This window comes from Xylaria bambusicola (assembly GCF_022495145.1).
Source record: "Xylaria bambusicola strain CBS 139988 unplaced genomic scaffold F5B22scaffold_30, whole genome shotgun sequence".
Lineage (NCBI taxonomy): Eukaryota > Fungi > Ascomycota > Sordariomycetes > Xylariales > Xylariaceae > Xylaria > Xylaria bambusicola.
Genome location: NW_025953583.1, coordinates 266,799 through 293,890, shown reverse-complemented (window position 1 = coordinate 293,890; position 27,092 = coordinate 266,799). Strand labels below are relative to the sequence as shown.

Below are 27,092 nucleotides of genomic sequence, written 5' to 3'. Positions count from 1 at the left end.
GGACGGAATGATTTAGGTATCGGATGAGAAGAAGCTGAGAGTCATAGTTTCATCATTCTCGTAAGTCAGTATTCTCCGCGCCCAAACAGAAGGGATCATGGAACAAGAAGCCTTCGATATTCTATCGATGTTTGTGAGAGGAACACGAACTGCATGCTCATGCCTTGCCGTAGGTATGCTCAGCCAGTGGCAAATCAAGATAGGCTAGTGGCCAAGCCAAGCCCTCCGCGAAACACAATGTTGCTTCCCACCAACGTTGGATGGATGCGTCGCAATTACGTCGCGCAGCGACTTGGGGGCCCCTTGCTTTGCAAGAGATGTACGTTTCCGTCGTTGACTGCCTGTCAATGAGAGAAGCCTCCGATATCAAGATGACCCTAATTCATAGTTAGGTGTCTGGGTGACGCAAGTTGGTGGCAAGCTCAAGTGTGAAAGCTCGTGGTACGGTTACGTACAAAGATGTACAAGGTACCTTCGTCGCTAGTACAGTCTGGTGTAAGCCGGACCCGCTACCCGCAGATGAAGGGATCGTGAGGGGATAATCCGGGGTAAGACTTTATGTCACCCATTATAGACCATGTGTGGTAGTGCCGGAGCCACCCCCAGTTCTGCCCACGGGCCTCTAGCGCGGAACTCAGAGTGATAAAATCTCCTACCTACTTACAGATCTTGTAGGACATTCCACGAATTGTAGCCTGTCGGTACCCCGTGGCCCCGAACGGATAGAATTAGCATCAAACCTCCTTTTTTAGGATCCGTTTCATCCTATCTAGGTCGTCGGATTGAATTTATGTGGGTGGCTGGCCCAAAAAGGGGCTGGGGGTGCCCACGATACCGTCGGACCTTCTGTGGATCCGTAACAGGACAACTTTTGCTATTTAGGCTGTCTCTTGTACTATGTAGTGTCCAGAGCTGAAGCGGTGCCTACACATACCTACAGAACTACCTATGCCACAATGACGACCGATGCTGGTCATAAGCCAGGCACTTGCTCCTCAATTGAGGGCGTGGCATATTGCATGCTGTGCAACGCTCCTGGACCTCCAACGCCATATACGCAGCCAACAGCACGATCGGTCGTCGCTTGGTGGCATAAATTATCGCAGATTGCCTGTGTATGGACAACGACAGCTCGAGGGGGGGAGAAAGGGCGGGTTTGACAGAGCATCGCGTGCTCCATTTTCACTGGATTTGATGCCTGTGATTCGTCACAGCCGTTGGTGTATGTTCCGTGGTGAGAGACCCTCCCCACTACCACCTCAGCCCCGAGCTATTCATACCCTCAATTTCCGGCGAGGTGCTTCGTAGGTATGGGCATTCTCTCTCGATTGTGCTTAATTGAAAATGCCTATTCCCCTGTCTCAAGCCATTTACTTAGATTACAAAGATGAGAGGGACTCTTATATATATAAGTTCTGGCGAGTATCGCCTCCGCTCATTGTACGGCATATAATGAGAGTTTCTGGCCCGCTTCCAGTGCAAGTTGGCATTTGGCCCTGGCAAGAAAACGAGCAAGGCCACCATCGCGTAACCGCTACTTGACCTGCATGCATGAAACAGACGCAGGAGGCCCGATGTAGCGGCATCGGTCACCGTTTGCTATACAGTACTGAGTAGCCTTTGTGGTGTAAACCTGTCTCGATGGCTGTCGACCGGCTAGGAAGAACACTGGGCGGGTTCGGCGGTTGAGTGGGAAGCCAATAGAGACATTGAGTAGACATCCATGAATAAGGCTAGCCATAACCCTCTGTCTATTCAAGTAGTGGAGGGTCACACCTGTGAGGAAAATTCATGGTTTTCTGTACATGACAGTAGACCTTCGACCACGACCACCTGGCCATGGAGGCCAAAAAAAAAAAAAAAAAAATAACAAAGAAAAATAACGAGCAGGAAACTCAAACGCGGATTGGTGTATCCAGAACACCTGGAGACGACCGGGTGGTGCCATGGTGGCATCTAAATACAGACCATGACGGCAGCAAATGCGCCCGCCCTATTAAGCAGTCTTGTCAAGAGCAATGGCTGTTTGGGAGGCTCGAGGCATACCTAGACTTGTGCAGAGGAATGGCGTTACGGTTGTATTTAGGTATCTCTCCTTGTTGTTACCTCAGCTGCTTAAGTGCCTGAAAAGTGAGTTGGTCGCTCTTGTCTCCTTTCAAAGAAGCATTAGAGACGTTATTGGCCAGGCCTTCGTAGGCCATGTGTTTGGCTGACCTTGAAAACGGGACGTGGTGGTTCTCGAAGCATAGATCGACTAATGGATGCTAAAAAGCAAGGCGGGCGGAGAACTCTAGGCCCGTCGCTGGCCGAATGCAGTAACCTGACGATCTCCGTGCTTGTGTCCTGAACTGTGGTGTCTTCAAGAACTCGTTCCCTCGTTCATAGTGTAGCACACCAAATTTAGCGCATTTGCTGCAGCAGGGTGTTATAAAGTTATATTAGCCCTACACCCAATTGGCCCACGAAGCAGGAGATGGGAGTAGGTGCAGCATCATGCATTATTTGGAGACAGGGAGTAGGATCGAGAGAAATGGGAAGGGGGATGCATGGCAAAATGGCAGAGAGAGATAGAGGGCAAAGAGAAGAAGGAGGCCAATGAAACCAAATTGATAGATTTGTATGGACATGTCGATATATATATTAGTAAGTACGTTGTTGGACATTGTTCAACAGCCGCAGACTAATTCGACCCAGGTATCATATTTCTTGGAATTTCGGGGGCAAAAGGTGAGTTCATGTTCGTGAACATCGTGCTTAGGCTCGGAGCCCTACAATGAACATACGCTACCTACAGAACAAGCATGTACACTGGAGAGCTCACCACGTAACTGCGCACAGGTACTGCGTGGCTGGACCATTTTATTGGCGAAGGTCTTTGTCCAAGCTACCTACTTAGGTGCTTACTGAGTCGGGATGTAGCCAGATCCCTGTTTTTGTTGTTTATAGTACCACGCACATTATGAGATCTGTATGTATATAAGGTGTATAGTTCGACCTGTCTCCAACTACACTACCACCAGGACTGTCTTGGGATCATACGAGCCCCTATTGTCCAGTATCCATATGGTCTTCTACTGAATGCGATTCTACCCGGCCTCTCCTCTTAATCTGGGCCGTGTTATCAGGGACTGAGGGTCCTTGCGATCAAAGTATCCATATCATGCTGCATATTGTGTGTGTACAGGGCATAGCACAAGACGAGAGACGAGAGACGAGAGACGAGAGACGATAGAGAGAGAGAGAGCCTAGGGTCGATCTACTTGTACAGTGTAGATGGTATGGTAGACTCAAGATTGTTCTTCGTCGACCGTTTTTGTCGAGGATCTCGCCAATCGAACCATTGCCCCCCAATCTCAGATGGAATGAATGACTTGCTTAGCTACTTATTAACTACCTACCTAGGTAGGTTGACAGAGGAGTCTTGACTAAGCAACATACATACCTATCGAGCCTTATATGTAGTACTCACTGCCTACGAGCTTAGGTTGTTAGATCAGTGACTATGTTGAACAATGCGGGAATGACAGCCAGGTCTTGAACACCATTTTCTAAATCGCCCGAGACATGCACATCTGTCGCATGATGGTGCGGTCCAGGCATAGAATGTTAATTGTGTTCGGTATGACACGCCCGCCACGGGGATGTTATTAGGTAACTTACTGGGGTGTCTAAGTACCTGATCTAGTAAGTGTTGGTACGCATTTACCGTAAGCACGCATTTCTACGCCTAACTAAGATGCTAGCAAACAGTGTCCGTAGTACCTATTAGGGAGGTATCAGGCGTGCTGCACCGCCCGTCTCTTCTTGCCTGGGGCGAGAGCTTTAGTGTGGATACCTAGGTATCCAATTACTTAACACCCATCGTTGTACTTAAGTAGCTAACTTGGAGCACCTACATACCTACATAGTATATATATACCTACCTAGGTATCCTATCCGCCTTTATAGTAACATGCTTACTCACTCAAGCTCGTAACAGCTTTCCCATATGTAGAGGTACTGTAGGAATGAAGGTCACTGTCCGGGATTGGCCACAGCAAACACGTACCTACAGACCTAGTACTATGTACCTACCTATGTAAGTACATGTAGTGTATGTCTCCAGCAGGGGCGCATGGGCGAACTCTGATCCCCACCAGCCACCCACCCTTCCTACCCGCTTTGTAGCGGGTACGAGAGAATCTTAGCGGCAACACTACTAACTGCTTTCGAAGAAGAGAACAGGGTGCGCACGGCACACTGCCTGCACACTTTTACTTACGCATACCTAGTACGGTATCTCTTTACCTACCTACCTACCTCATACCACGACGGTAGGCTGTCGAATGGGTACTAGTAGGTACTAGGCGGTACAGGTGTAGATACATCAAGTAGGAAGGGCAGGGGACTTCAACTTTGCTAACCCGTAGTAGGTACGTGGACTCTGTAGCAAGGTAGGTACGGATATGCATGTAGTTGGCCTCTGATGCTGCTCTGCGCCGACGCCCTCTTTAACTCTCCCAACTCTCTTCCCCGCTCCCAAAATCATCCATCATCTCTTGTTCTCGCTTTTACCTTCCTCCCTCCCACCTTTCCCCCCTCTTTATTCCCTTTGTCTGCTGCGAGTTTTGTCGCAATCCTCCAACTAGCCGTCAACTTGAGTTGTGTCGTGGCCTGACGACCCGGTCTCTGCTGCACTGCTGGTACGTCACGCTCGCATCGACAGCTCCGTGACGACTCAACCCGACCCCCTTTCGACAATGGGCCGCCGCATATAGCGCCGTCGCAATTTGTCGAAGTGAGCTACCCTGGAAGAAGACCAGAAAGAGAATAAAAGGAGAGCAAGCAAGAATATAAAGAAGAGCAAGGGAACAGACCGAGCACCCGCCCAGAATCTCAACCCATCATCTCGTCTATCTCAGCCAGACCTCTAATTCTGTTTATACGTTCCGTTCGCGCGCCCAATTGTACTAGACTCGTCATTCGAATATTATCCAAGCCCCTCTCGACCCAGTCCGTCCTACGTGAGACCTGCGAAATAAATTAAAAAAAAAAAAAAATACGCCCCGCGACTTCGTTTCTCGCCCCTGACACGTCCTAATATTTGCTGTCTTGTCGTTGGCCTGAGGAGAAGACCCTACCGTGGCGTGTCTAGAGCCCTGACCAATCCGTGGGTGTTTTCGAACTGGGCGGTTTTTCAGTGCACCCGTTGTTGGTATTTTCTTTTTGTTACTATTCCCTGATCTATGGTCGGTTGTTAGACGGATTCGCGATACCCCATGATAGACGTAATAATACTACTCAACCTGGTCAGTAGCACATCTTTTCCATACACACCCCGCTTGTAATTGCCCGCTGTTTCTACGAGATATACCGGCGGCGTCTGCGAGTCGGCCGATGTCAAGTGTTTCGGCCCTCGTAAGACGTGGTTAGTGGGAAGCAGAAGCGAACCCGATTCGGGTTTCACTAGACGCCCAAGGAGCTGGCTCTCCTGGTTCGCCTTACATGTATACTGACATCTGCAACAGCTTTACGACTCAATCAACACCGACTAAAACACACTTTTCAAGATTCGAACAGAAAGCATCCCTTTAGATCGCCCTATTCACCCACGAGGCACTTCATCTTTTTCGCTCTGAGCTAGAAGTATATACGTCTCGCATTGTAGTCCATGCCAGCGGCTTGGAATTCGGATACCACCGAGGATTCATGTTCATTTACAGACCATGAGCTCTAGCAACATTAAATCTGGGCCCGCACAGAAGGGCGGCCAAGGGGGCATCGCAGCGCTTGCGCCCAACAACCAATCCATCCTTCTTGACAAGCTCAATGTCCGCAGGTCTACACCAGACTCTGAGGCTCTTGCCAGCTCCGATGATGAGCCGGACAATCACCGACAAGACACACCGCAAGCCCCCATGCAACCCCAAAGACCTGTTCGCCGTGCGTCTTGGTTGAACGACACATCACAAGCCACGCTACCTCATCCTAGGAAGGGCTCATTTGCTGGAAGCTCTATGTCTCCCACAACGTCTCATCCGAGTACGCCATCGGCGGAACCTGGTGCTGGCGCTTGGGCACCTCATTCATCTTCTGGAACTATGAGTCGCGGGCACCAGGCTCCATCCTTCCCTTGGGGGACGGGCATATGGACTTCTGAGCGGAAGGAGCCACCCTCTCGGCTCACTGAAGTCTTGCCATCACCAACATCAACTGTACCACCTGGCCAAAGCTTCTTCAACAGCGAAGCCTCTATGTCTCAAACGTCTCCTACTCCTCGAGAACAAGGGACTAGCTCACAAATTCCATTTGCTATACCACTGCATCCGACTCCGAAGACGTATCGCTCACAGTCTTATTCTGTCGGCCAGTTGGATCCGGAGTCGACCACAGCGATGCCTACATCGTCTACATTGGCTGGACGATCACGTCCAGTCGGCCCACCGGGACTACAGCATCGCCCCTCTCGACCTAGTATGTTGAGCGAGATGTCTAACGAAGGTGCAATGCTTGGAAAGGTGAAGGAGGTGGAAGATGACGAAGAGAGTACTAGCGACTCCGCTCAAACAAGCCAACAGCAGCAAAGCGCCGATGCCAAGACAATCGAAATGCTTACTCGTGAGAACGCCATACTACGACAACAGCAATACCAAAGCTCCCGGCTCAGACCTCGCGCATCCACTGCAGCCACCTATGGATTGGGAAACGGATATAGCCTTCATGATCCTGTACCGGAGGAGTCGGACTATGCCGTGGATGAGCTTGATGAGATGAATGACGGTCAGGATCCTATGATGAAACGAGCTTTCGCTCGTCGTATGAGTGAATATGGAGCGTCTTATCGACCTCCTTATAATACAGCAGAGAACCGAAAGCTCGAGAATGTTAAGAGGGCTATTTGGCAGAGCTCTCTGGGCTTTGGGGGGTTAGCCGATATTCCTCAGAGTCGACGACATTCGTTTGCTGATGTGCCCACCCGGCAACCTTCTATTAGCTCCATGGGAGAAGCTGTATCCTTGCACGAGGCCACTTCGCCAGATGCATCTCAGAGCCAGGAGTTCGGCACATTCGCGGATCCCTCTGGCTTTAATACAACTAGTCCAGGTAGGAATGAGAAATTCATCTTCTACTCCCGCAATTGAGCTAACTTACTTCCAAGTGTCGTTTTACTCTGCAGGTTCTAATCTTCCAAGCGCCCATCAAACCATTGCATCATCGGCTTATGGCACCCCGTATCAACCGTCGTTTGGGCTAACTCCTAGCTACTCGAACCGTCCGCCATCACCCCATCGAAACATGTATGGCATGAATCAACCAAGACATAACCAGCTCCTGCATATTGTACTTTTCAAATGTTCACGAGCAGATGTGTTTTATATTCAGGAGGGCACTGGCTTAACCGTTAAACCTGGTGACTTGGTCATTGTCGAAGCCGACCGAGGAACGGACCTAGGGACTGTAGCTCGAGAAAACGTCGACTGGCAGACTGCGAAAGAGCTCAAGGAGCATTATGCAGAGGAGCACTACAAATGGCTAGTAATGTACTCACAGAATGCAGCTGGCGCCCAAGAGGGCACCGGTGCCGGTCTGATGGCTGCGTCGAACGGCCTTCAGGGAAGTGCTATTGGTGGCATGGGCCCTCCAAGCGGGCATCATATGCAAGAGCCTAACTCAGGCGAGCTGAAACCCAAGATGATCAAACGTCTGGCCCAGAACCACGAAATTACTGGTCTTCGTGATAAGGAGGGGAACGAAGCGAAAGCTAAGCGCATGTGTATGCAAAAAGTAAAAGAGCATGGTCTCAATATGGAGATTCTCGACGCTGAATTCCAGATGTAAGTGTGACAATGGTCTAAGCCTGGGAGCAATCGCTAATTTGGCTCTTTTATTCTAGGGATTGGAAGAAGCTAACGTTCTACTACTTCGCGGATTCCTACATCAATTTCAACTCTCTTGTAACTGACCTTTTCAAGATCTACAAGACGAGAATCTGGATGTCCGCCATCAATCCGGCCTCGTTTGCTAGCCCAACTCTTGGCCTGCAAGCACCTAGTGGTGTTGGCCCTGGTGCTGTTGGGCTGGGGAGAGCGGGCGGTTCAAACAACACCGACAGACGAGCCAACCAGACGCAGGAACCGCAAAGCATGTTTGCTAACGCCAACCCGAGCGGTCGCTCATTCCAGCCAGCCTTTAGCGCACCGTTCACTGCGACAGATAGACCGTCAACGGGGGGCTCGGCCTACCCACCAGCGAACTTCCCCTATTCAGGGTACGGGAGTTATAGTGGCGCTCCAAGAGCAACATCTTATATGCCGGGCATGGTGCAAACCATGGATGCTTACGGTGCAAGTTTCCCGCAGAATGGTGAATTCCCGCCGACAATGCGGGCGAGGTTCTCGAGTCCACATGAAAACCCGGCTTCCCATGATCAGGTGCAACCTAGCCTAGCAAATCAGACTGAATGGGTTGGTGCGTTCCAAGGGCTGTCCTTGAACACTCGCTAAAGGCACCCCATATTTTCCCCTTCTAACGTGGACATGCGCCGCCACCATACATTCGCTTCTCGTACTATATTTTATGCGTACCATAGTATCCCCAAGAAAACAAGGCAGATTAAGAGGATGGCAATGAGATTTTGGTGTTGGCCGGGCTTTGTTTTACACGGCTAAAGACGTAGTTGGAACTACAGGCGCAGGACGGGGTCTAGTCCAAGCCCCGCTTCTGCTCTCTCACGACTCACTTGACTCATGACGACGGCATTAAGACTTGGCAACAAGATAAAACTACCACTGGATTCAAAGGAGGCGATTATAGACTGAGATGGTTGCACGGCACCGGTGTAATTTGAGCTGAAAACCAGGACGTGTGCAATTGCAGTTGGGTATTCCCGAGGGGAACTCATGTACGACCAAGAAAAGGAATAAAAGAAATTGTATGGAACCTGGCTGTCGTGTTCATTTGGACAAGATACAACAAGAGCAACGGCTTTCAAGTAGGTGGAGGCAGGTAGATTCTTTAGGGAACGTGGATACAAAGATGATGTTTTCCGTCAAATAAGTAGATGGCCAATACCAGCATTGCAAGTGTTCATACTGTTAATTTCCCCACTGTCACCATATTCTCAAGTTTTGATCGCCGTAGAAAGTTGTACAGGCGAGTATGTAATGGCCTATTTGTAGTCGTGTGAGGATATCTCGCATCCTCCTCATCTACTTTGATAGGAAGATAAAATACTATAAGAAGCGGCCCCTACACAAACTTATGGACTTGGGACAATTAACATTCTGATCCGTATTGAACTAGTCGTCGAGTTCAAAATGATTTTAATTTCTAATTCCAAGTGTGTGTGGTATTACCTTGATGAAGATACCTAGATAGCTGATGAGCGAGGTAGTGAAATTGAAGTATGCAGGTATGTGGGAAAACATCAGGTAGGAGATAGGGAAGGAGGCACACGGTCTGCTTAATCTAGGCAGCCGCGGCAGCTTCTCCTGAGCTCCCCGGCCGGCGGGCTGGCAGTCACGATGCGTAAAAGGCAGACAGGCAGGCATGTCCTGGTCGATTTTGAAGGTAAGAGCGCCGCCTTCGAAACTTGGCGTTTTCTCATCGACTTACTTACCTACCTACTCATTATACTCGAGCAAGAGTTGACCCCTGGATCCATTTCCAGGACTGTTGAGACATATCATTTTGACTTTCTTGGGGGTAGTCTCGATCATTTCTGTCACCATAAAATCAAAAACTATAGGGTTTCGTCCGAGCCCCATCCTTATTTGTGACAAAGGCTCTCTTGGCCGTGTGACATTATTCAAGGGGTGCTCTGACGTATGCAAATCATCTTCAGGCTAGAACAGACGCATCCTCTTGATTTTCTTTTCCGTCCCCACTACTCTAGTCAGCATGCCTCCGACTACCAGGACTCAAACCACGAACCACGGTGCCGGTGAGTCCTTCTCGCAATTGCTGCTTCCATCATAGTCCGTTAATGACCAACTGTGGATTCTACTTAGGCAAGTCCGGCCGACAGCCTGCAGCAAGAACGCGTGGCAAGAAGAACAAGCTTCATCATTTAGAGGAATACGACGAAGACCCAGGGCGAGCAGGGAGCGAGTAGGCAGCTACCAGCCTTTCTCCGTATAAATAGCGACAGGAACTAATATCAAGAAACAGGAAATATCAAATATTAGCTAAAGCAATCGACGTCCAGGCAGCTAAGTCTAAGGATTTCCTTCGAGACTTTCGAAAAGAGGTGGAAAGAAAAGGCCTGGAGCTGAAAGCTTTCTGTCAAGATAAAGAAAAGGAATTGTTAGTAGTAAATCTGGATTCGCTCCTGGTCACTATTAATGCTCATTCGACAAATTTAGGACCGAAGACCAAGGAAAAATTGGCGGGGTGATAAAGCAAATCTCCCAACAGCTAATTGATGGAAAACATGGACGACTAGATGCTCTGCGTAAGGAGGATCACCCCTTATTCCAGAGACGCCGGGCTCAGAGGGAAGAGGTTAGTTCGTTTCTAAAAGGGCTCGAGACCATGGAGGAAACACAACTTGAGTCTGAGAAGCTGGCTCTTCCTGTGTCTACTTGGGAGCAAGATGAGATCAACTTCAAAGAAGTCCTGGCGTACGGTAGCAGTTACGGAGAGGTTCTGTTGGGAAACGCACTGGCACCCTATTCGATGGGGAGCACAGAAATCGACCAACTAGGATCAAGCGAAAAGGAACAGCTCGTCAAGGACTTATTCAAAGGCGTACGAAGAAATTCAGACCAAGAGACATGGGGGGAAGTTGCCGAAGACTCATTGAGACAGGTCACGGCGATTGCACGAACTATCCCTCTCGAGGAGGAGCGATTTCAATAGGAGACGGAATAATCTGCGGACTGCATCCAACCAAATGGCCTTTAATTTTCAAAGCAATGTAACGTAGAGAGCTGAATCTTTGCTAGCATGCGATCTCTGAGTATGATGGGTTAATCAATGTCCACACAGCATTCTTTGGAGTCAAGCATCTTGAATAATTCAATGTGAGATAAAGCTTTCAAGCACTGGCTGATAGGTACAATTGACAGTTATCGTGTATAATAAGCCACAATCTCCACAGTTCTAAGGGGCATAATCGTGGCGGTGCATAATGGCACAGCCCACAGGCTTATCGACATTGAATTCGGCTAGTATATTTCCGTACTAGCGCATAATCGCTTAATTTTTCCGACAAACTGCCCACACAATCCCCTCCACCATCAAATTTCTGGTGATCGATTTGGAGATTTTCCATTCCTCTCTCAACAAGACCACCAACGACACTCGACAATCCATTGTTGCAGGCCTCAATTCCCAACCTGGTACGTCAATCCATCATATCTGAATTGTTTTCCATATTAAAGTCGTACATGAAGTGTGCCAGCTAACACCAGCCGTGCCTCGCCGACAGTCAAGATGGGTGCCCTCAAGTACGTCGAAGAGCTTCAGAAGAAGAAGCAGTCTGATGTCCTGCTCTTCCTTCTCCGAGTCCGCTGCTGGGAAGTATGTTGAAACCTCCGAATTCTATCCCGACACGGAAGACGCGCGAACAAACACAAATATCTACAATCAAGACCGAGACGTGGATGCTGTGGATTCTGTGGACGCTGTCTTCTCTCTCTCGAGAACGTGTCTTTGCTATACACTCGTTGAACATTAGCTGAGAGTGCATTAATATAGCTCCGTCAATTGAACGTCATCCACCGCGCCTCTCGTCCTTCCCGCCCCGACAAGGCCCGCCGTCTCGGTTACAAGGCCAAGCAGGGTTATGTCATCTACCGTGTGCGTGTCCGCCGCGGTGGCCGCAAGCGACCCGTGCCCAAGGGTGCCACTTACGGTGAGTTCTCAACCAGGCTGAGATGCGATTTGATTATACAAGGCATGCTTGGGAAACGCGGCTGACCAATTTTCAAAAACAGGCAAGCCCACCAACCAGGGTGTGAACCAACTCAAGTACCAGCGATCTCTCAAGTCCACTGCCGAGGAGCGTGTTGGCCGCCGCTGCGCCAACTTGCGCGTTCTCAACTCGTACTGGATCAACCAGGACTCCACCTACAAGTACTACGAGGTCATCCTCGTCGACCCTCAGCACAAGGCCATCCGCCAGGATCCCCGCATCAACTGGATCGTCAACCCCGTTCACAAGCACCGCGAGTCCCGTGGTCTCACCGCCACTGGCAAGAAGTCCCGCGGTCTCAACAAAGGTCACCGTTACACCAAGACCAAGGCTGGTCGCAGAAAGACCTGGAAGAGACACAACACCCTCTCTCTCTGGCGCTACCGATAAGCGTGTGCTGCTAGAGGCACTACACGCGGTGAAAATTAGGAGTGTGGAAACCTGTTTCATGATTTGGGATGGAGTGAGGTCTTGCTTCACGGTCAACAGGGCATGCGTCTGGCACATGAAAATTGGCTGGAGTTACGCTATTTAGTGAGAGAAGGAACAGAAAGTATTCCTCGCTACACGATGTTATGCGTCTTTTTTATGAATGTGATATCATTTCGGTTTGACTAATAATCTACGGGGTCTCTTCGTCTTCTATCAAAGTACGTGCATGTCTGTGTATCCCATATCCAGCTACCCGGTGATAAATGAAATGTAGACATGTTAAGTTATACATTCCCCCATTCTCTAGAGTACCTACGAAGATTTACCTGCATGAGCTACTGCCCACGGTGGTTTCTACCCTCATCTGGTACGCGACGTTGGAGTTGACAGAAATGACAGAAGGGAATGGACTAAATTAGTCGGTAAGCGGTCAGTCCGATAGAGAAAAGTGGCTTCTGCAACTTGACAGATTGACGAGATGATGATTTCTTGACGCGCACATCTCAGCTTGTGGACTGCTGGTTTGGATGGGTTACGGACGCGTATACAGAAGTTGGGTATATTCTTATACGTATGTGTTGATTTATGGACTTGAGATCTTGGTGTTTGTCCCGGTATAGGGAATATTGGTAATCAGGTAGTAGGTGATTTTGGTGGCATATGTAAGGGATGTGTTTCTGGCATTCCTTATCTTAACGTCGTTGGTGGTAGACCCGCTGCTTCGGTAGGTAAGTTTGGGTTGGGTTTCACTGATTCACCCTTTTTCATCAGCTCCTTCATCTTTGCTTTTCCTTCTCCTTGCTTCTCCTTTGCGGTCCTTTTTCCGACTCTCCTTCTATGCTTATATTGCTTCGTACATATCAATATCGTGAAGTCGGTTGGGGTTGAAAGATTGAAATGTGCCTAGGCTTGAGAGGAAGCCATTTGATAATGGTAGTATAGGTTGGCGGAATGCCGATTGTTTACTCGACATCACCTAGCAACTACTTAGGTAGGAAAGAGAGAGTATTGTTGATTCGGAAGGCTAATATATAAATGTGCTAGGAAATTTACCGCTGAAGACTCATCTCGACCCCCTTTGCTATCTAATAACCCTTGCATATGAAAGTATCCCTAAAAACTGGGTAAGGCTAACGAGAATCCCAGAAACCACGCCCTCCATGGTTGTTCCCAATCATAACTGACGAAGAGCCTCTGGCGATGACTTTATCTGCTCTGTTCTGGGTTGGCTCAGATACACCAACGCCAATATTTGCCAGCGCAGCATCAGTCCATCCATTGCCGATTAGCACTCGCGCCGTCTCTTCAGCTTGAACGTCTGACGCGGAATTGTGCCCTCCGAGTATCTTCAGTCTATCAGCAACCACTTCGGACATGGCTGGATCGATATCATTTGCGGCGTCTTGCACTGCCTGTAGACTCGGCTCATCTTCCTTGATCTCCTCGATCTCCATCTCTACCAGTGTATGACGGGCGGGTTCTGCGGGGAATAGCTTCTCCAGATCATCGATGAACCCCGTAATTTGTCCCAGGAGCTTGTCAAAGTTCTTGGCATCGTACAACGCCCAAGCAGCCTTCTTGAAAAAGCCAGTTCGCTTCTGCCTCTGGCTGACAACTTTATGAAGACGATTGTGTAGCTTCTGGGCCATAGGTCGCATGTCCTGGACCTGGCAGAGTTCGAGGTCCTCTGGTTTCGCGCCAATCACGTACCGCTTCGACGATTTTTGCAGTGTCCCAAAGAGCTGATCGATCTCTTCCAAGATGGCTTGGACCTGTTGGCAAGTTGTATCGAAGGGTTCATGGGTAGCGAATCGTTGGTCTTCGTTGATTTTGACAGCCTCACCCCATCGACTTAGGCGGGTTTTCGCAATGTCGAGTTTCAGCTGACATCGTTCGTAATCCCGGGCGAAATGCCGGCCGAGCTGGATGTACTCGAACCAAATAACACAATTATTAAATAGAGATGCTACGCTCAATACGCTGGTTGCAGTGCCAAATGCCTCCATTGTGATAGTGGTAGCATGACTACAAACAAGCTACTAAGCGCAAAGATGTGAGGCTTGTACCAAGGCCACGAGCGCCCGATAGAGAAGGCCTGTATGGTGTATGAGGGGTCGATGTGGCTGAAACTGAAGCATGCGAGTGGTGAAGAATAGCCCGCGGCCAATCTATGCATGCTCAAGAGGTTGGGGGCTGGTTGACGTGACCTTGGGAGGCTGCCACTCGTTCATGTCTGCCTACTACTCTCCACCCATCTCCATGTTCCGACCAACTTCAACGCCAAAGTCTTGCTAGTGATCACGTAAATACGTACAATGGCAACGAGTAACTCTGCTGGGACGCTAGGTGTTTCTGGGCATGGCAGGGTTCATGTTGGAAACATCTACAATACAGGTAGCTCATCTACAGAGCCCTATCAACTGTCGCAGAGACATTGTCGCCGCTTTGCTAACCTAATAATGCAGTGCCCGAACCAGCGAAAACGCCATCAGCCCCATCATTCAATATCCCCTTCCGTCGAGACGATGATTTTGTCAATCGTAAAATCATAATGGATCAATTACATCACATATGCTTAAGACCTGCCTCACGCGCCGCTCTTGTAGGGCTAGGGGGCGTTGGCAAGTCACAACTGGCCATCGAACACGCGTACAGGATGAGAGATAGGTTCAAGCAAGAAGACAGACAATTTTGGGCATTCTGGGTCCATGCAAGCACGAGAGCGCGTGTTGAAGAAGACTTCAAGCGGATCGCAGACATCGCCGAAGTCCCTGGCCGAAATCAGTCCGGTGTGAACATCTTGCAGCTTGTCTATCAATGGCTACAAAATGAGCGGATTGGGCAATGGCTTATGGTCCTCGATAGTGCCGACGATCTCGACGTGTTTTATGATATAAACAACAAGGGGAAACAAAAAGAAACAACAAAAGAACAAAAAAGACCCCTCTGGACATATCTCCCACAAAGCTCAAATGGATCGATTCTCGTTACGACTAGGAGTGGAGAACTAGCCTCTAGGCTCACAGGTAACCACAAAAACATGATCGAAGTTGGATCAATGGACAGAGCCCATGCTCTTGAATTGCTCGCAGCAAGGTCAGGATCCCAATACGACAATGAAGATGGACTCAAGCTAGTAGAAGCGCTTGAGTGCATGCCCCTAGCCATCAGTCAGGCTGCTGCATATATACAAGAGAGAGCACCTCGTGTCTCGGTCAAGACGTATTTGGACAAGTTTCAAAGGAATGAGGAAAACCAGTCGAGCCTTTTGAACTACGATTCTGGAGATCTGCGACGAGATGGAAGCGCATCGAATTCTGTCATCATAACATGGCAGATCTCGTTCGACTATATACGCTCCATACGACCATCCGCAACCAACCTATTGTCACTAATGAGCTTTTTCGATTCCCAAGGTATATTTGATTACTTGATTCAACCAATGGACCTGGACGAGCAAAGCGACGATGAAGCACACTCAGACAATGAAAGCACGACGTCTAGCTTGGCTTCAAATCCAGAATTCGAAGAAGACATTAGAATTCTTAGAAGCTACTGCCTGATCAAGACGAATGAGGCGGGAGATGTTTTTGAGATGCACGGACTGGTCCAGCTGTCGACTAGGAAATGGCTAGATTTGCACGGCGAAACAGAGGCATTTAAGGAGCAGTACATCGACCGGATGGCCAATGCGTTTCCGTACCCCGAGTTTGAGAATTGGGGAATCTGCCGACAGCTTTTGCCGCATGCTGAGAAAATCATACATTATCGCCCAAATGAAAATGAAACATTAATCAAATGGGCCATCGTTTTGCACCACTGTGGTTATTTCTTTCTTGAGCAACGTAAACTCACATTAGCCGAAGCCTTTTTAACGTGTGCTCAGGAGGTAGAAAAAACAACACTAGGACTTGAAAATGAATGCACATTACACAGCATCCAGGTGCTGGCAATAATATACTGGCATCAAGAGCAATTCCCAAAAGCCGAATCACTTTTGATGCAAGTATTGGAGATTAATAAAAGAGTGCTAGGATCAGAACACCTCGATACACTAACAACTATCAACAATTTGACCTCGGTATATTATTATCAAGAGCGGTTAAGAGAAGCTGAATTGCTACAATCACAACTATTGGAAACTTACAAAAAGGTATTGGGAGCAGAACATCGGAATGCACTGACAACAATGAAGAATTTAGCAATCACATATAAGCGTCTAGGTCGGTTAGAAGAGTCGGAGTCACTATTATTACAAGTATTAGAGCTTGAAGAAAGGGTTTTTGGATCAGAACATCCTGATACGCTATGGACTCTGGGTTGGTTGGCAAATGTCCACTACGCTCATCGGCGATTAGAAAAATGTGAAATTTTAGAGTTGCAAGTACTAGAGATCGGGAAAAGGATTCTAGGGCTCGAACATCCTGATACATTAGGAAGCATGCACAACCTTGCATGCACGTGGAAAGAGCAAGGCCGTGTTCATGAAGCGATTGAGTTGATGGAGAAGTGTTACCAGTTACGGACTCGAGTCATGGGGTCTGAGGACCCTAAAACTCAACGCTCGTTGTCGACGTTACAGGACTGGCGTAACGAAGAAGCTGGAATCTCAGAAGGGATTAAGCGTTCTAATACCGACGAGCAGTCGTCAAATGCGCAAGACTGGCACACTGAGGGATCGCAAGTCTCAGACAAACGTCGAAAACGTCGAAAATGTCGAAATTGATCGAAGAAAAGCTCCTCCTTCTCACTTCCCATGAGGATACGGACCGATACCCATCGACATGATTGAAGGGCAGACTAGGCATGGTGTTTGGCGTTCGTTTCATAGCCATACTTCCAGGTTGAGCTTCGAATTTCAGATATTCAATTTACATACTCTCCAGTCAACCGCTGTCTTCTTGATGACCGTGAATAGTGAACAGCGAGTGCTGTATTAGTATTTACATGAACCAAATCTACATGCTCGAATACCCCTTTATGCAAGAGACAATTCATCGTCAACTCCAAATCAGTAGACACTGCCCCATCGTTATATGAACTTACGTAGTATATGCGTTCGTCTCACACGCACGCCCACCTCCTTCACCGCGATGTCTCTGGTCTCGAAACACAGTACCTTCACCCAATACATGTGTCATCACGTACATAACACATAGCACATAGCACATGTATATACATGTCCGTCCATGTATCTCTACAAAACATATACATAAACACACTCGCCACCACCACCACCACATTCATACCAAGCAAACCCAACCCTCAAAACACGAACGCAATCACCTCGCACACTCAACTACCAAGTAACTTCACAAGTACATACATTCTCACACCCAGAACATACACACACACAATACAATACAGAAAGACGAGAGGCAAGAAACTCGCGAGTAAACTCTGATACACAGTCCAAAGCAAAATACCCAGACATCCACCCCTAACCAATCAGCCCCGAACCCAATTCAATGCTAATCTTAACATTCGGATCTATCCGCGCGCCTGGTGGCGCTAGAAATATATACATCGACAGCACATCCGGCAAGCGCACGACTTAATCCCATTAGTTGCAGACGTAGGTAACCTACCTGACCTAAATACTATTACACTAGAAGTTTGATCTACGATGGACTGCATTTACAAAACTCAATTATCACCAGACCCCCCAATCTGAAATAAACAGCGCAAACCATATAGTCTGCGAAGAAACCTTCTACATGACGCAGAGCTTACAAAGTTTATTCCAACTACTACACCACGAGAGAGAAGAAGATTTGTGAAGCTTTGATCGATTAACCTATTTGGCAGTACAGCAAATCGGATTCCTCTGGCGCAAATCTTTTTTTCTTTCTTAAAAGTGAACGTGAACGCATACGCATCGTTGCATGAAGAACGCGTCCAAATGCCAGACCAGAAAAGCCGTAGGAATCTACCAACATACAACGAAGTGAAGAAGAAATATCTCAAGGGAATATTCGTGAAGCAGAAAAAAAGATGCACAGGATCAGATAACACAATGCACCGGCCTCCTCTCCCCACCTCTGGTACTGCAAGTCAGCCGCACTACTTCTCACTCGTCATCATCGTCGAATTGCTCATGCCCCCAATGAAATGACACACTTCCACTGTCGAAATTGCTGAAACCGTGATAAGATAGATGGAAAAGATACCTTCGAGGCGAAGGCTTTGTTTCCCGAAATCCAATCTGAGCTTGCCATCTATCATGAAGCGACGTAGTATCCATAGCATGTTGCGTGTTTCCCCAGATGCCTTGTTAGCTCTGCTGGTCAGATGCCATAATAACAGAACTCCCGAACTAATTGGGAGCTCCCATGCGAGCCGAGCAGAATATTGGCTACACGAGGAACGGTTTGCCAGGCGAAAGAAACCTTTGAAAGAAAAATAAAGAAAAAGAAGTCTATGTCGAAATCGAGCCGGGATCCAAATACATGAAAGAGCCTAAAACCCCGTGTAGCGGCCGTTGTTGATGGCGAAGACCATGTGTAACAGCTCAAAAGCACGGTGTATCAGAGCAGTAATATGCCATGCACCACGGCGCGACTAGTGTACAGAGCAGCCTGAGACGACGGGTGCTATTGAGGTACGCCCGTGGTGCATGTCGACGGCATGAGAGTTTCAGTGCCCGAAAAGAAGACAATTATTGTCATCAACGAGATGTCGTCAAGGTCATAGGAAACATCCACTCATGCTATCAAAGGCCAGAAAATCATAGAAGTAGAAAGCCGCCAAAGGTACATATCATCCCAGCTCGTGTATCGTACCGTTACAATGTAGGTATATTTGATGCCCTAGAAAAAAGCTCCGTCACCATTTCCGTGATTGTTACCAGCTCCAGGGTAGGCCTGATATGCATTCATTCGAGGTGGCTGAGGTGGTGGATTTGGTGGATTTGGCATCGTGATGTTTGCCGGAGTTGGGTAGCTCATCTGCGCCCGCGTGCCATTTAAGCCATTGTTATAGACACCTGGCGCGAGAATTGACTGGCTTGTCATAGCGCGATGTTGGTTACCGTTAAGCACGATCTGGCTTTGTGTAGGCTCAGATGGAGTAGTCTGACCACTGTTATTACCATTCTGGTTGTCGTGCTGCTGAATCTTAGCCGCTAGGCGTCGTCCATAAGGTGTGCCACGAATACCGGGTAGTATGGGACGGATGGACTCGACTAGCTCATGCTTCAGTTGTACCGAAGAATGATCCAAAGCGGTCTGAATAACATAATTGCCGAACCCGTCTTTGAGAAGTCGCTCCAACTCTCCAGATGCGAGAATCTCCCTAACCATCGTATCTTTGGTTTTTTCGGAAGCACAGCGCAAGCACTTTTCAATTACGTTGGAGCTGAACTTGTGGCGCGAAAGTTCCACGACGCGACCGAAAAATCGTTGAGCGAGAGGCTCGGTGAAACTAGGGTCGTTCAAATCGATTATGTACTGAACAACGTAATTGCCGAAAGGGTCCTGGACAAGACGTAACGCATGTTGGGAGATTTGGGAAATCAGCCATTTCTTTTGTTCACCAGATGCGTGGTCGATACATCTCTGCAGAACACAGCATCCGTGGCGATGGGTGCCTACCTCGATGCAATGGTTACCAACGGCAGTGAAGATGAATTGAGAGTCCACTGAGGCAAGCTTATTCAGGCATTTTTGAATGACGTGGTTTCCATTTAAGTCCTGGATCAGCTCCACCACTCGGTCACGCAAGGCCTCGATAATAATCTTGACGTGGGTTGGCGTAGTAACAAATTCGATCATTTTCTGTAGAGCTCGAGTGCCATGCTGATTTAGCGCGATACGGACCATATCCTTAGCAGCGTTCTGAATAAGCACAGTGCGCTCTTCGTCGTTGCAATATTCCAGGAGCTTTTGGCACAAATAATTGCCAAAAGGATCCGTCATAAGTTCGACGACATGTTGGTTAGTCTCCAACCAGATCATATGAACGTGTTCGGGGTTGCGATTCTCTAGTTGTTTTTGGAGAAATCTGCAACCATGCTGGTCCTTGCAAAGCTCATAGATGGTACCTCCATACTGGTCCAAAGTTGCACCGATAAATCGATTCTGGCCTGCCAGTGGTATTAGCGGGGGACAAATTAGAAGAGTTATGAGGGGAGACGTGGCACTTACCGTCCTCATTTTGAGCCCGACGTTGTTGCATTATACGTTGTTGCGAGTCTCGAGGTTGAACAGATGGCTGATAGACAGCACCATAACCTGTATAGTTCTGTTGTGGGTATCCGTTCATGTTCATGTTCTGCATGCCCATTGCAAGCATATTGTAAGCGCTATTGGGACCAGGCGGGCTATTATACCCTGTGTAATATGGATAGGGCGGCCCGGAAGGGGACGATGCAGCTGTGTTCATACCCGTGGAGACAGGAGATTGGACTGGGGCCTGGCTTGACGCCATGGGACCAAAAGAAGGTGCACTGCCCTGTAGCTGGGATTGGATGGAGGGAAATGTGCCTCCAGGCTGGGTGACAATGGTATGATTATCACCAGAGAGCTCTCGGCTATGTCGTTTCATAGCACCAGGAGGAAAGCGGCCGATACTAGCGTTGTGGTTGTGGAAATGTTGCTGGGCATGAGCATTAGCAGAGGAAGTCGCAGCACCCGGCATGGTCTTGACAGTTGGCACGTCGTTAGCGGAGAAGGAAGCCTGTAGCTTCGGAGGGGTCGGCATGGTCGCAGGTGGCATGGTGGAAGCAGGACTACTCTCTGTAGCGGAGTCTCTGAATTGGTTCAAATCAATCGAATGACGAAAAGGGCGCGGTGCCAGAGGATTATTGTCGACCTGCACTGAGCCTATGGAGTCTGCTACCTGTGAAGAGGGTAGGGTAGATAAACTCTGCTGCTGACGGTGACGCGTGATATTTCCCCAGCCATTGGTGGTGCCTCCTTCACTGCTTCCACGCTGAGAAGCCAAATCCATGGCTGAGGTTGAAGCGGAAAGCTACCGATGATAGATGTTAGCACACCACATGCGAAACTCATCAGGATTTTCTGATATCAAGTAACTGCAAGCAAGATACAAGAGTCGAAAGAATTGTTTTTTCTTTCTTTCCCAGCCATATGATGTAGATAAGACGAGAGGATTGGTGCTATTAGTATCAAAGGTTTTATATCCTTTCGTGTACGTAGTATTCCTGTAGTAAGAGGTGTGTGATCCTGATGACTTCCAGGTGCTGCTCCAAGATGTTGCAAGACACTAGAAAAACAGGGACTCTGCGGCAACGATACTGGTCGGTAAAACCCACCGCCGATGCCAGGTGTAGATGGAATGGAAACGTAACGAAGTGAAGTTGGATGCCAGAAGGGTAACTTACCACGTTAGGATTACCTTTCTGAGGATGGAGCTGAGGAAAGTGGTCTTCGTTCGCATCCACGCTAGGGTAATTGCCGGATTCCATGGTTGCGTCGTCGTCTCTGAAGAGAAACCCAGTGGTATTGGTTTGGTCGATGTTATCATATAAATTACCTCGTCGGGTCACAGGCATAGAGTACCTGTTCAGGCTAGATATATGTGAAACTCGATTAGTGACGGCGTTATTATGATCTAGACGCACAGATACATTCTTCTGATATATAACGTGATGTGACTCAACGGAAAGTGTGAGGGGGAAGTAAAGACTGGTGATGTAGAGGAGGTCAACAACGTAGAGAAGACGGAGGAAGGAAGGAAGGCGCGCGGCAATGAAAATAACTCTCAAATCCCGAGCTGTGGCCTTCGAGGCAAGTACACTTGCGAACGACGAGGAAATTGTGTTGCAAAAAGTACCTAGTGTTCTAGTGTGTGTTTGTTGTAGTAGATAAGAGTTAGGTGTGCGAGTGAGTGGGGGAATCAGACGCTTATGAGCCTCAACACAATATTTGCCTAGGCCTTTATTTCTCCAGCATAAGGCTATAGAAAAACTTTACCTAGTGTCTTAGGCATAGGTAGTATGTTGGTTGAATGTGAAGTGAAGTGCTGTGGTGCTGGTGAATGGTGTTGCTCTGGCACACATGACAAACTTCGGACTGGGAACCTAGATACTTTATATATAGGTGGGTACTTCTGTGCAGGAGGCACAACCAGCTCATTCCATGCTCTTTCCAGTGACTCGGCCAAATAACCGAAGTAGATAGTAGGCAGAAATTATACTGGCATAGAGGGAATATATGTGGGTATCATGATCACGATGAGATGCACTTGCCCTCGGTGTCAAAGTTCGTGATCACCCAATTCTAAGGAACACTTGTAGGAGATAGCACTTGCTAGGGCTTAGGACGATTTACGGGGGAAAGCGATCAAGTTGATGTAGTTAATCATTTTCATGAACCATACAAACCGAGGAAAGATGTTAATGTTCAAGGGTACTTACGCGTTTGTGGAGCGGTGGCTAGTGGGATCCTGACGAAGGGCTTCCTCCTTCTCATCTTCGTCACTATTGCGTCGGGTAGCGGGCACTGAACGGTAGGGTAATGGGTCATCATGGTACCGAGGCGGCATAATGCTCGACTGCGGTGAGGTTAGAAGTGAACCAGAACGGCCCGGCCGGTTGAAAAGGCCTGGGGGGGAGGCTAGGCTCGACATGGAGTATCTATTCGGGCGCGAAAACATGGTTGGGAAGCCGCCATGTGTCTCCCGATACTCAGGTGGTGTTGTTGGTTCTGATTGATGGCCCGTCAGCCCTAGAACGGGCCTCAAGTCCTCTCGTAGCTCCCGTTGCTGTTGATCAAGCTTTAACATTTCCGCCTCAAATCTGCGTTTCTGCTCTCGAAGTTTTTCATATTCAAGCTTCTTCTTCTCCAACTAGGTATACCGGTCAGCCTAGACTTCTATTTCACCCTAAAGTCATGCTAGTATGCGGCAGTAGGTTTTTTTTTCTTCTTGTAGAGAACCTTCCTTCCGCCCCTCGCGCGTAAGGAAGTTTGGCTAGATGTTGTATGATGTGCGGTACGCCTCAGATGGAGAGCTTACCAGTTGAACTTTATACTGGGTGGGAAGCTATACGTGGTCAGCTTGTGGTCCCACAATGGAGAGAGACATCCGAGTCAATTCGCAGATTGAGACATGCCATGCTAATCAGAGACTGACGGGCAGGCTAAATACAATCGCGAGTTGGGCCGGCAAGCGCTCGGACCATGGGCGAGACTCACGACTGAAGCATATTCTTGGGGCTGAGTGGTATTTATAGAGGACAATGTTGGTACACGCCCCGAATCGGTCGTGAACCGTCGGGGTAGGGTGGATCGAGGGTCTTGCGAAGGCATTCTGCCATTTCGCTGTGGTGAGACAAGGGAATTCATTGGCGCTTCGTTTCTCGGAGACTGCTGAGAGCGAAATCGATAATCATCCATCTGCGTCTAGTTTTTATCGTTACAACACGGAAGTCTTTCGTACAGGCCGAATCGGCAGTCGTCGGAGTCTATAGACTGAAAGCCCACCAGTCAGTTGGCCTGCCTATCTACTCTAGGGGTGGGATGGTGTATACAACTGCGGCGGCAATAATGGCTCGGTTTGATGAGGGGACACAGAGGCGCACCGCAACCATTTGAAATCAGATTGCGCGTAATGCCACCGCCAACGTGCTGAGGGGCCACACGGCCTTCCGCCAGAGACGCAGATCGCGCTCGTCAGACTCGCGGGTGAGACTGGCTCCTCGATAGAAGGGAGGGGGCACGTAGGCCCAGCAGCTCGACGAGGAGGATGGTGATGAGGGGGTAGGACCCGCGGGAATTCAAGCAACTTACACTAGGATAATCACAATTATAAGCACAGCACCTATGCGAACGCAGCCCTGGAGAGCCAGGGGCGGCAGCATGAGGGGGGAAGTTGCAAATCACAGAAACAAAAGCGAGTGGAGTTGTGCGAAGTGCAAGAAGAGCAATGTCTCAATTCTAGAAAAGCAGGTGGTCGTGGTGGTGCAGGGTAAAGGAGGCTGTTGTTACTGCTTGAGACTACTACCTTAGGTAGGTTAGGTGGTGCTGTGCCCCTACCTGTGGCCTGCCTACCTGCCTACCTGCCTAACCGCCTGGCTTAAGTATGTCGGTACATACCTCTACCTCTAAGTACCTAGGTACCTACCTACCTTACCTACCTAAGGTCATCTAACCTTCAGGCCCTTGTGCTGGTTTTCCACCCACCTACAATCCTCCAGCTAGGTACCTCTAAACTAAGGGACCCCTAGCTGTAGGGATACCTAGTGTAAAGTAGGTAATTAACAATATGTTGTTGGGGACTTTGCTAGCTATATGTCACAGGGAGGCATACCTATACCTAGGTTGGATGGTAGGTATGCGTCTTTAGTGGAGGTTGGTATTTAGAGGCGCCTGTAGCGAAGCGTTTGCGAAACGTAGCCGTGGAGTTGGTTGCAGTTTGTCGCAGTTGGTAATTACCTCTGCGTTGTGCCCCGTGTCCCACGTATGTACATGTATGTGGATGTTGTCTAGGTATGTTCGCTGGCCTCCTACTACATGACAAGGGTAGGTAGGGTACTGTAAGTCTCCCGCGTTGACACCAGTTTGTCAGCGCCAAACTTTTTCTTCTACTTAAAAGCCGTTGGTCTCGGCGACTCGCCAGCTACAAATACATGTGCTTTTCCTTAGTTGCCTTTCCTGTACCAGAAATGCCATCTGCGTTGATGGTTATCTTACCTTACTAGGGTACCTAGGTAGTAGGTATGTTTCGTTGCTGCTGGAGGCGTCTTAGGTGGTGGTAGGAATCTAGGATACCTTTGTGACATTGGAAAGTCAAGTATCAATCGCCACTTGTTGTTTTCCCACTTGAAACTCTTCGTAGGCTTTCCGGCAATGCGACCTAACCTAGATTTACTACCTAGTCACCTGAGTGTGTAATAGTAGTCACAATTAATGGCCAGCGTGTTGAGTTGGCACTCTTTGATGTCCAGGGCCACGAGCTTCAGTAACACAGATTAACTACACGTACTGGTAAATCAACCAACTGCAGGTGGTTCGGTTGATTATTTGCCCAAGGTAGGGTGCACTCTGACCGATTTGGCGGCACACGTAGTCGATCAATCTGAACAGGCGAAAACTTAATTTTTTTTTTCTACAGATATCTGACATTAGACCAACTCTGCGCTGTTCAACCATCGTCTTCTATCCTTACACTCAATCCCTTTATTTCGGACAAATCCAGACCAACAGCTAGAGAGGCCACAGATGACGGGGATATCACCCACCAGACAGGCCATCCAATAAGTACCCAAGTCAGTAGGTATCAATGAGCTCAAGTGAGATCTCAGCCGTACTCCCATAGTGCTTATTATACCTGTCTACTACATTAGGTAGGGTCGGTATCTAGACGCTTGAACCTGTGCAAATCCTTGGGTGTTTACAAGCTCTTAACAAGTAGGTCACAACAAAGCTCCTGAGGCTTGACTTTTCAGTCGTATGGCTTCCTATTATAATGATTTGATTTGAAAACACCAGGAAATCTGACCTGTACTCCTGCCATGTTTATGTTTGCTAATACATGTAACTAGGTATATTGGTGATTATATGCACCGGTACTCTGTACTGGCTTAAACAGGTAACCCCCGTGTTGAGGGTAAATGGACTCGCTCTAACGACGATAGAGCGGTGTGCAAGAAAGCGTCCAAAGAGTTAAAAAGGCTGAAAATAACTGTATGTTGACTATGCCAGTTTAGTAGGGTATACTAGATAAGCGCGCCCATTAGTGCGGGGAACTCCCGAGCTATCTGCACGAAATCGTGTTGCCCCTTCAGGTTAATGCTTGGTACGCGGGACATTACACGACCACAGGTGAAAGTCTTGAACAGGTAGGAATCGAGAGGCTGTAGGTGATGCGCAGCTATATAAAACGTTGCACTCGAACGAAATAAGTACATATTGATGGCTTGAATGGAATAATAGCAGTGAATTTCTGGTTCTACCTTCCCCCGTTCTCGGCGATCGGCATGATCAGCTTCAATACTATGTACATAAAGCTCCACAGGGGTCCGGTGCTGTTTGTACCACCGAGGTAGGGGGTTTGATATTTTTTTTTTTGCCCGTTAGATTGTATGATTTCGCCCCCAATGTTAACGCTCCCCAACTGGTACACAGCTGTTCTATGGTTTAATTGGGACCTTTGGAGGATTGTGGTTGGATGAGCAAAATCCCCAACTCCTACTCGCCGCATGTAGCCAGCGTCTATCTCCCTCAGTACCAGCATACTTAATTAGATAGATATCTCCATGTCTAGATACGTAAGCAGGTTGAGGGGAGAGAGGTTGAGGAAGGCTGCATACTATGACTTACTTGAAGAGGACTAAATAGCCTAGACCACGAGTGGCAGCATCTCTGCCCCTTTTAGTTTTGCCCCTCTCTCTATCCCCCGTTCTTCCTTCTGGGGTTTGTCCTGGGCAGACTGGGGTGGCAGATGTTTGACGACATATGTACATATAATCCACTAGATTCACTATCAGAAGGTCCACACGATCCTACAAATAGATAGGGCATTTTCTTAGGAACCTCCGAACCTACGAAGTATGCAGTTGGCCAGGGTAGTTGGAGGATTAAAAGTACCGCGCCAAAATCCCTAGCTACATCTGGCAACGTTGCTTGGGAAAACCTACACAACCTTGAATAATTACCTACCTACCTAGGTAGTGTACCATACTGTACTCCGTACCTAAGGTATGTATGCCTACCACACCATTGCCCCTCACCCTTTGTCACACGCGATCTGGGCTGCTGCCAGATGATGTATGTCTACTAGGTGTGGCTTGCTTGACTGGAAT

At 48.4% G+C, this 27,092-nt stretch overlaps 6 protein-coding genes across 6 annotated transcripts; 4 read left to right on the top strand and 2 right to left on the bottom strand.

The window, feature by feature from the left end:
• Positions 1–5,705: 5,705 nt before the first annotated feature.
• F5B22DRAFT_647979 (uncharacterized protein) lies at positions 5,706–8,483 on the top strand (the record flags this gene model as incomplete). The annotated part of the gene is made up of 3 exons (XM_047978961.1): positions 5,706–7,083; positions 7,139–7,814; positions 7,874–8,483. 3 exons carry the CDS (start codon positions 5,706–5,708, stop codon positions 8,481–8,483), a joined length of 2,664 nt encoding a protein of 887 aa, XP_047829454.1.
• Positions 8,484–9,810: 1,327 nt separating this feature from the next.
• Positions 9,811–10,990, top strand: F5B22DRAFT_276376 (uncharacterized protein). The gene is made up of 4 exons (XM_047970251.1): positions 9,811–9,922; positions 9,990–10,089; positions 10,150–10,284; positions 10,344–10,990. The coding sequence occupies exons 1-4, from the start codon at positions 9,880–9,882 to the stop codon at positions 10,837–10,839; spliced, it is 774 nt and encodes a 257-aa protein (XP_047829453.1). The 5' UTR covers positions 9,811–9,879; the 3' UTR covers positions 10,840–10,990.
• Positions 10,991–11,110: 120 nt separating this feature from the next.
• Positions 11,111–12,286, top strand: F5B22DRAFT_637306 (60S ribosomal protein l15; the record flags this gene model as incomplete). Its single annotated transcript, XM_047977422.1, has 4 exons — positions 11,111–11,160; positions 11,376–11,502; positions 11,680–11,836; positions 11,919–12,286. The coding sequence occupies 4 exons, from the start codon at positions 11,111–11,113 to the stop codon at positions 12,284–12,286; spliced, it is 702 nt and encodes a 233-aa protein (XP_047829452.1).
• An 817-nt stretch (positions 12,287–13,103) lies between these two features.
• Positions 13,104–14,489, bottom strand: F5B22DRAFT_276298 (prion-inhibition and propagation-domain-containing protein). The gene has a single exon (XM_047970250.1). The coding sequence runs from the start codon at positions 14,332–14,334 to the stop codon at positions 13,459–13,461; it is 876 nt and encodes a 291-aa protein (XP_047829451.1). The 5' UTR covers positions 14,335–14,489; the 3' UTR covers positions 13,104–13,458.
• Positions 14,490–14,643: 154 nt separating this feature from the next.
• Positions 14,644–17,002, top strand: F5B22DRAFT_637304 (P-loop containing nucleoside triphosphate hydrolase protein; the record flags this gene model as incomplete). The annotated part of the gene is made up of 4 exons (XM_047977421.1): positions 14,644–14,722; positions 14,794–16,152; positions 16,189–16,917; positions 16,974–17,002. The coding sequence occupies 4 exons, from the start codon at positions 14,644–14,646 to the stop codon at positions 17,000–17,002; spliced, it is 2,196 nt and encodes a 731-aa protein (XP_047829450.1).
• Positions 17,003–18,935: 1,933 nt separating this feature from the next.
• Positions 18,936–23,926, bottom strand: F5B22DRAFT_276261 (ARM repeat-containing protein). The gene is made up of 7 exons (XM_047970249.1): positions 23,820–23,926; positions 23,485–23,760; positions 23,306–23,332; positions 22,707–23,137; positions 21,672–21,858; positions 20,473–21,298; positions 18,936–20,411 (listed from the first exon to the last, which is right to left on the bottom strand). Exons 2-7 carry the CDS (start codon positions 23,683–23,685, stop codon positions 19,138–19,140), a joined length of 2,946 nt encoding a protein of 981 aa, XP_047829449.1. The 5' UTR covers positions 23,686–23,760; positions 23,820–23,926; the 3' UTR covers positions 18,936–19,137.
• Between the last annotated feature and the right edge of the window lie 3,166 nt (positions 23,927–27,092).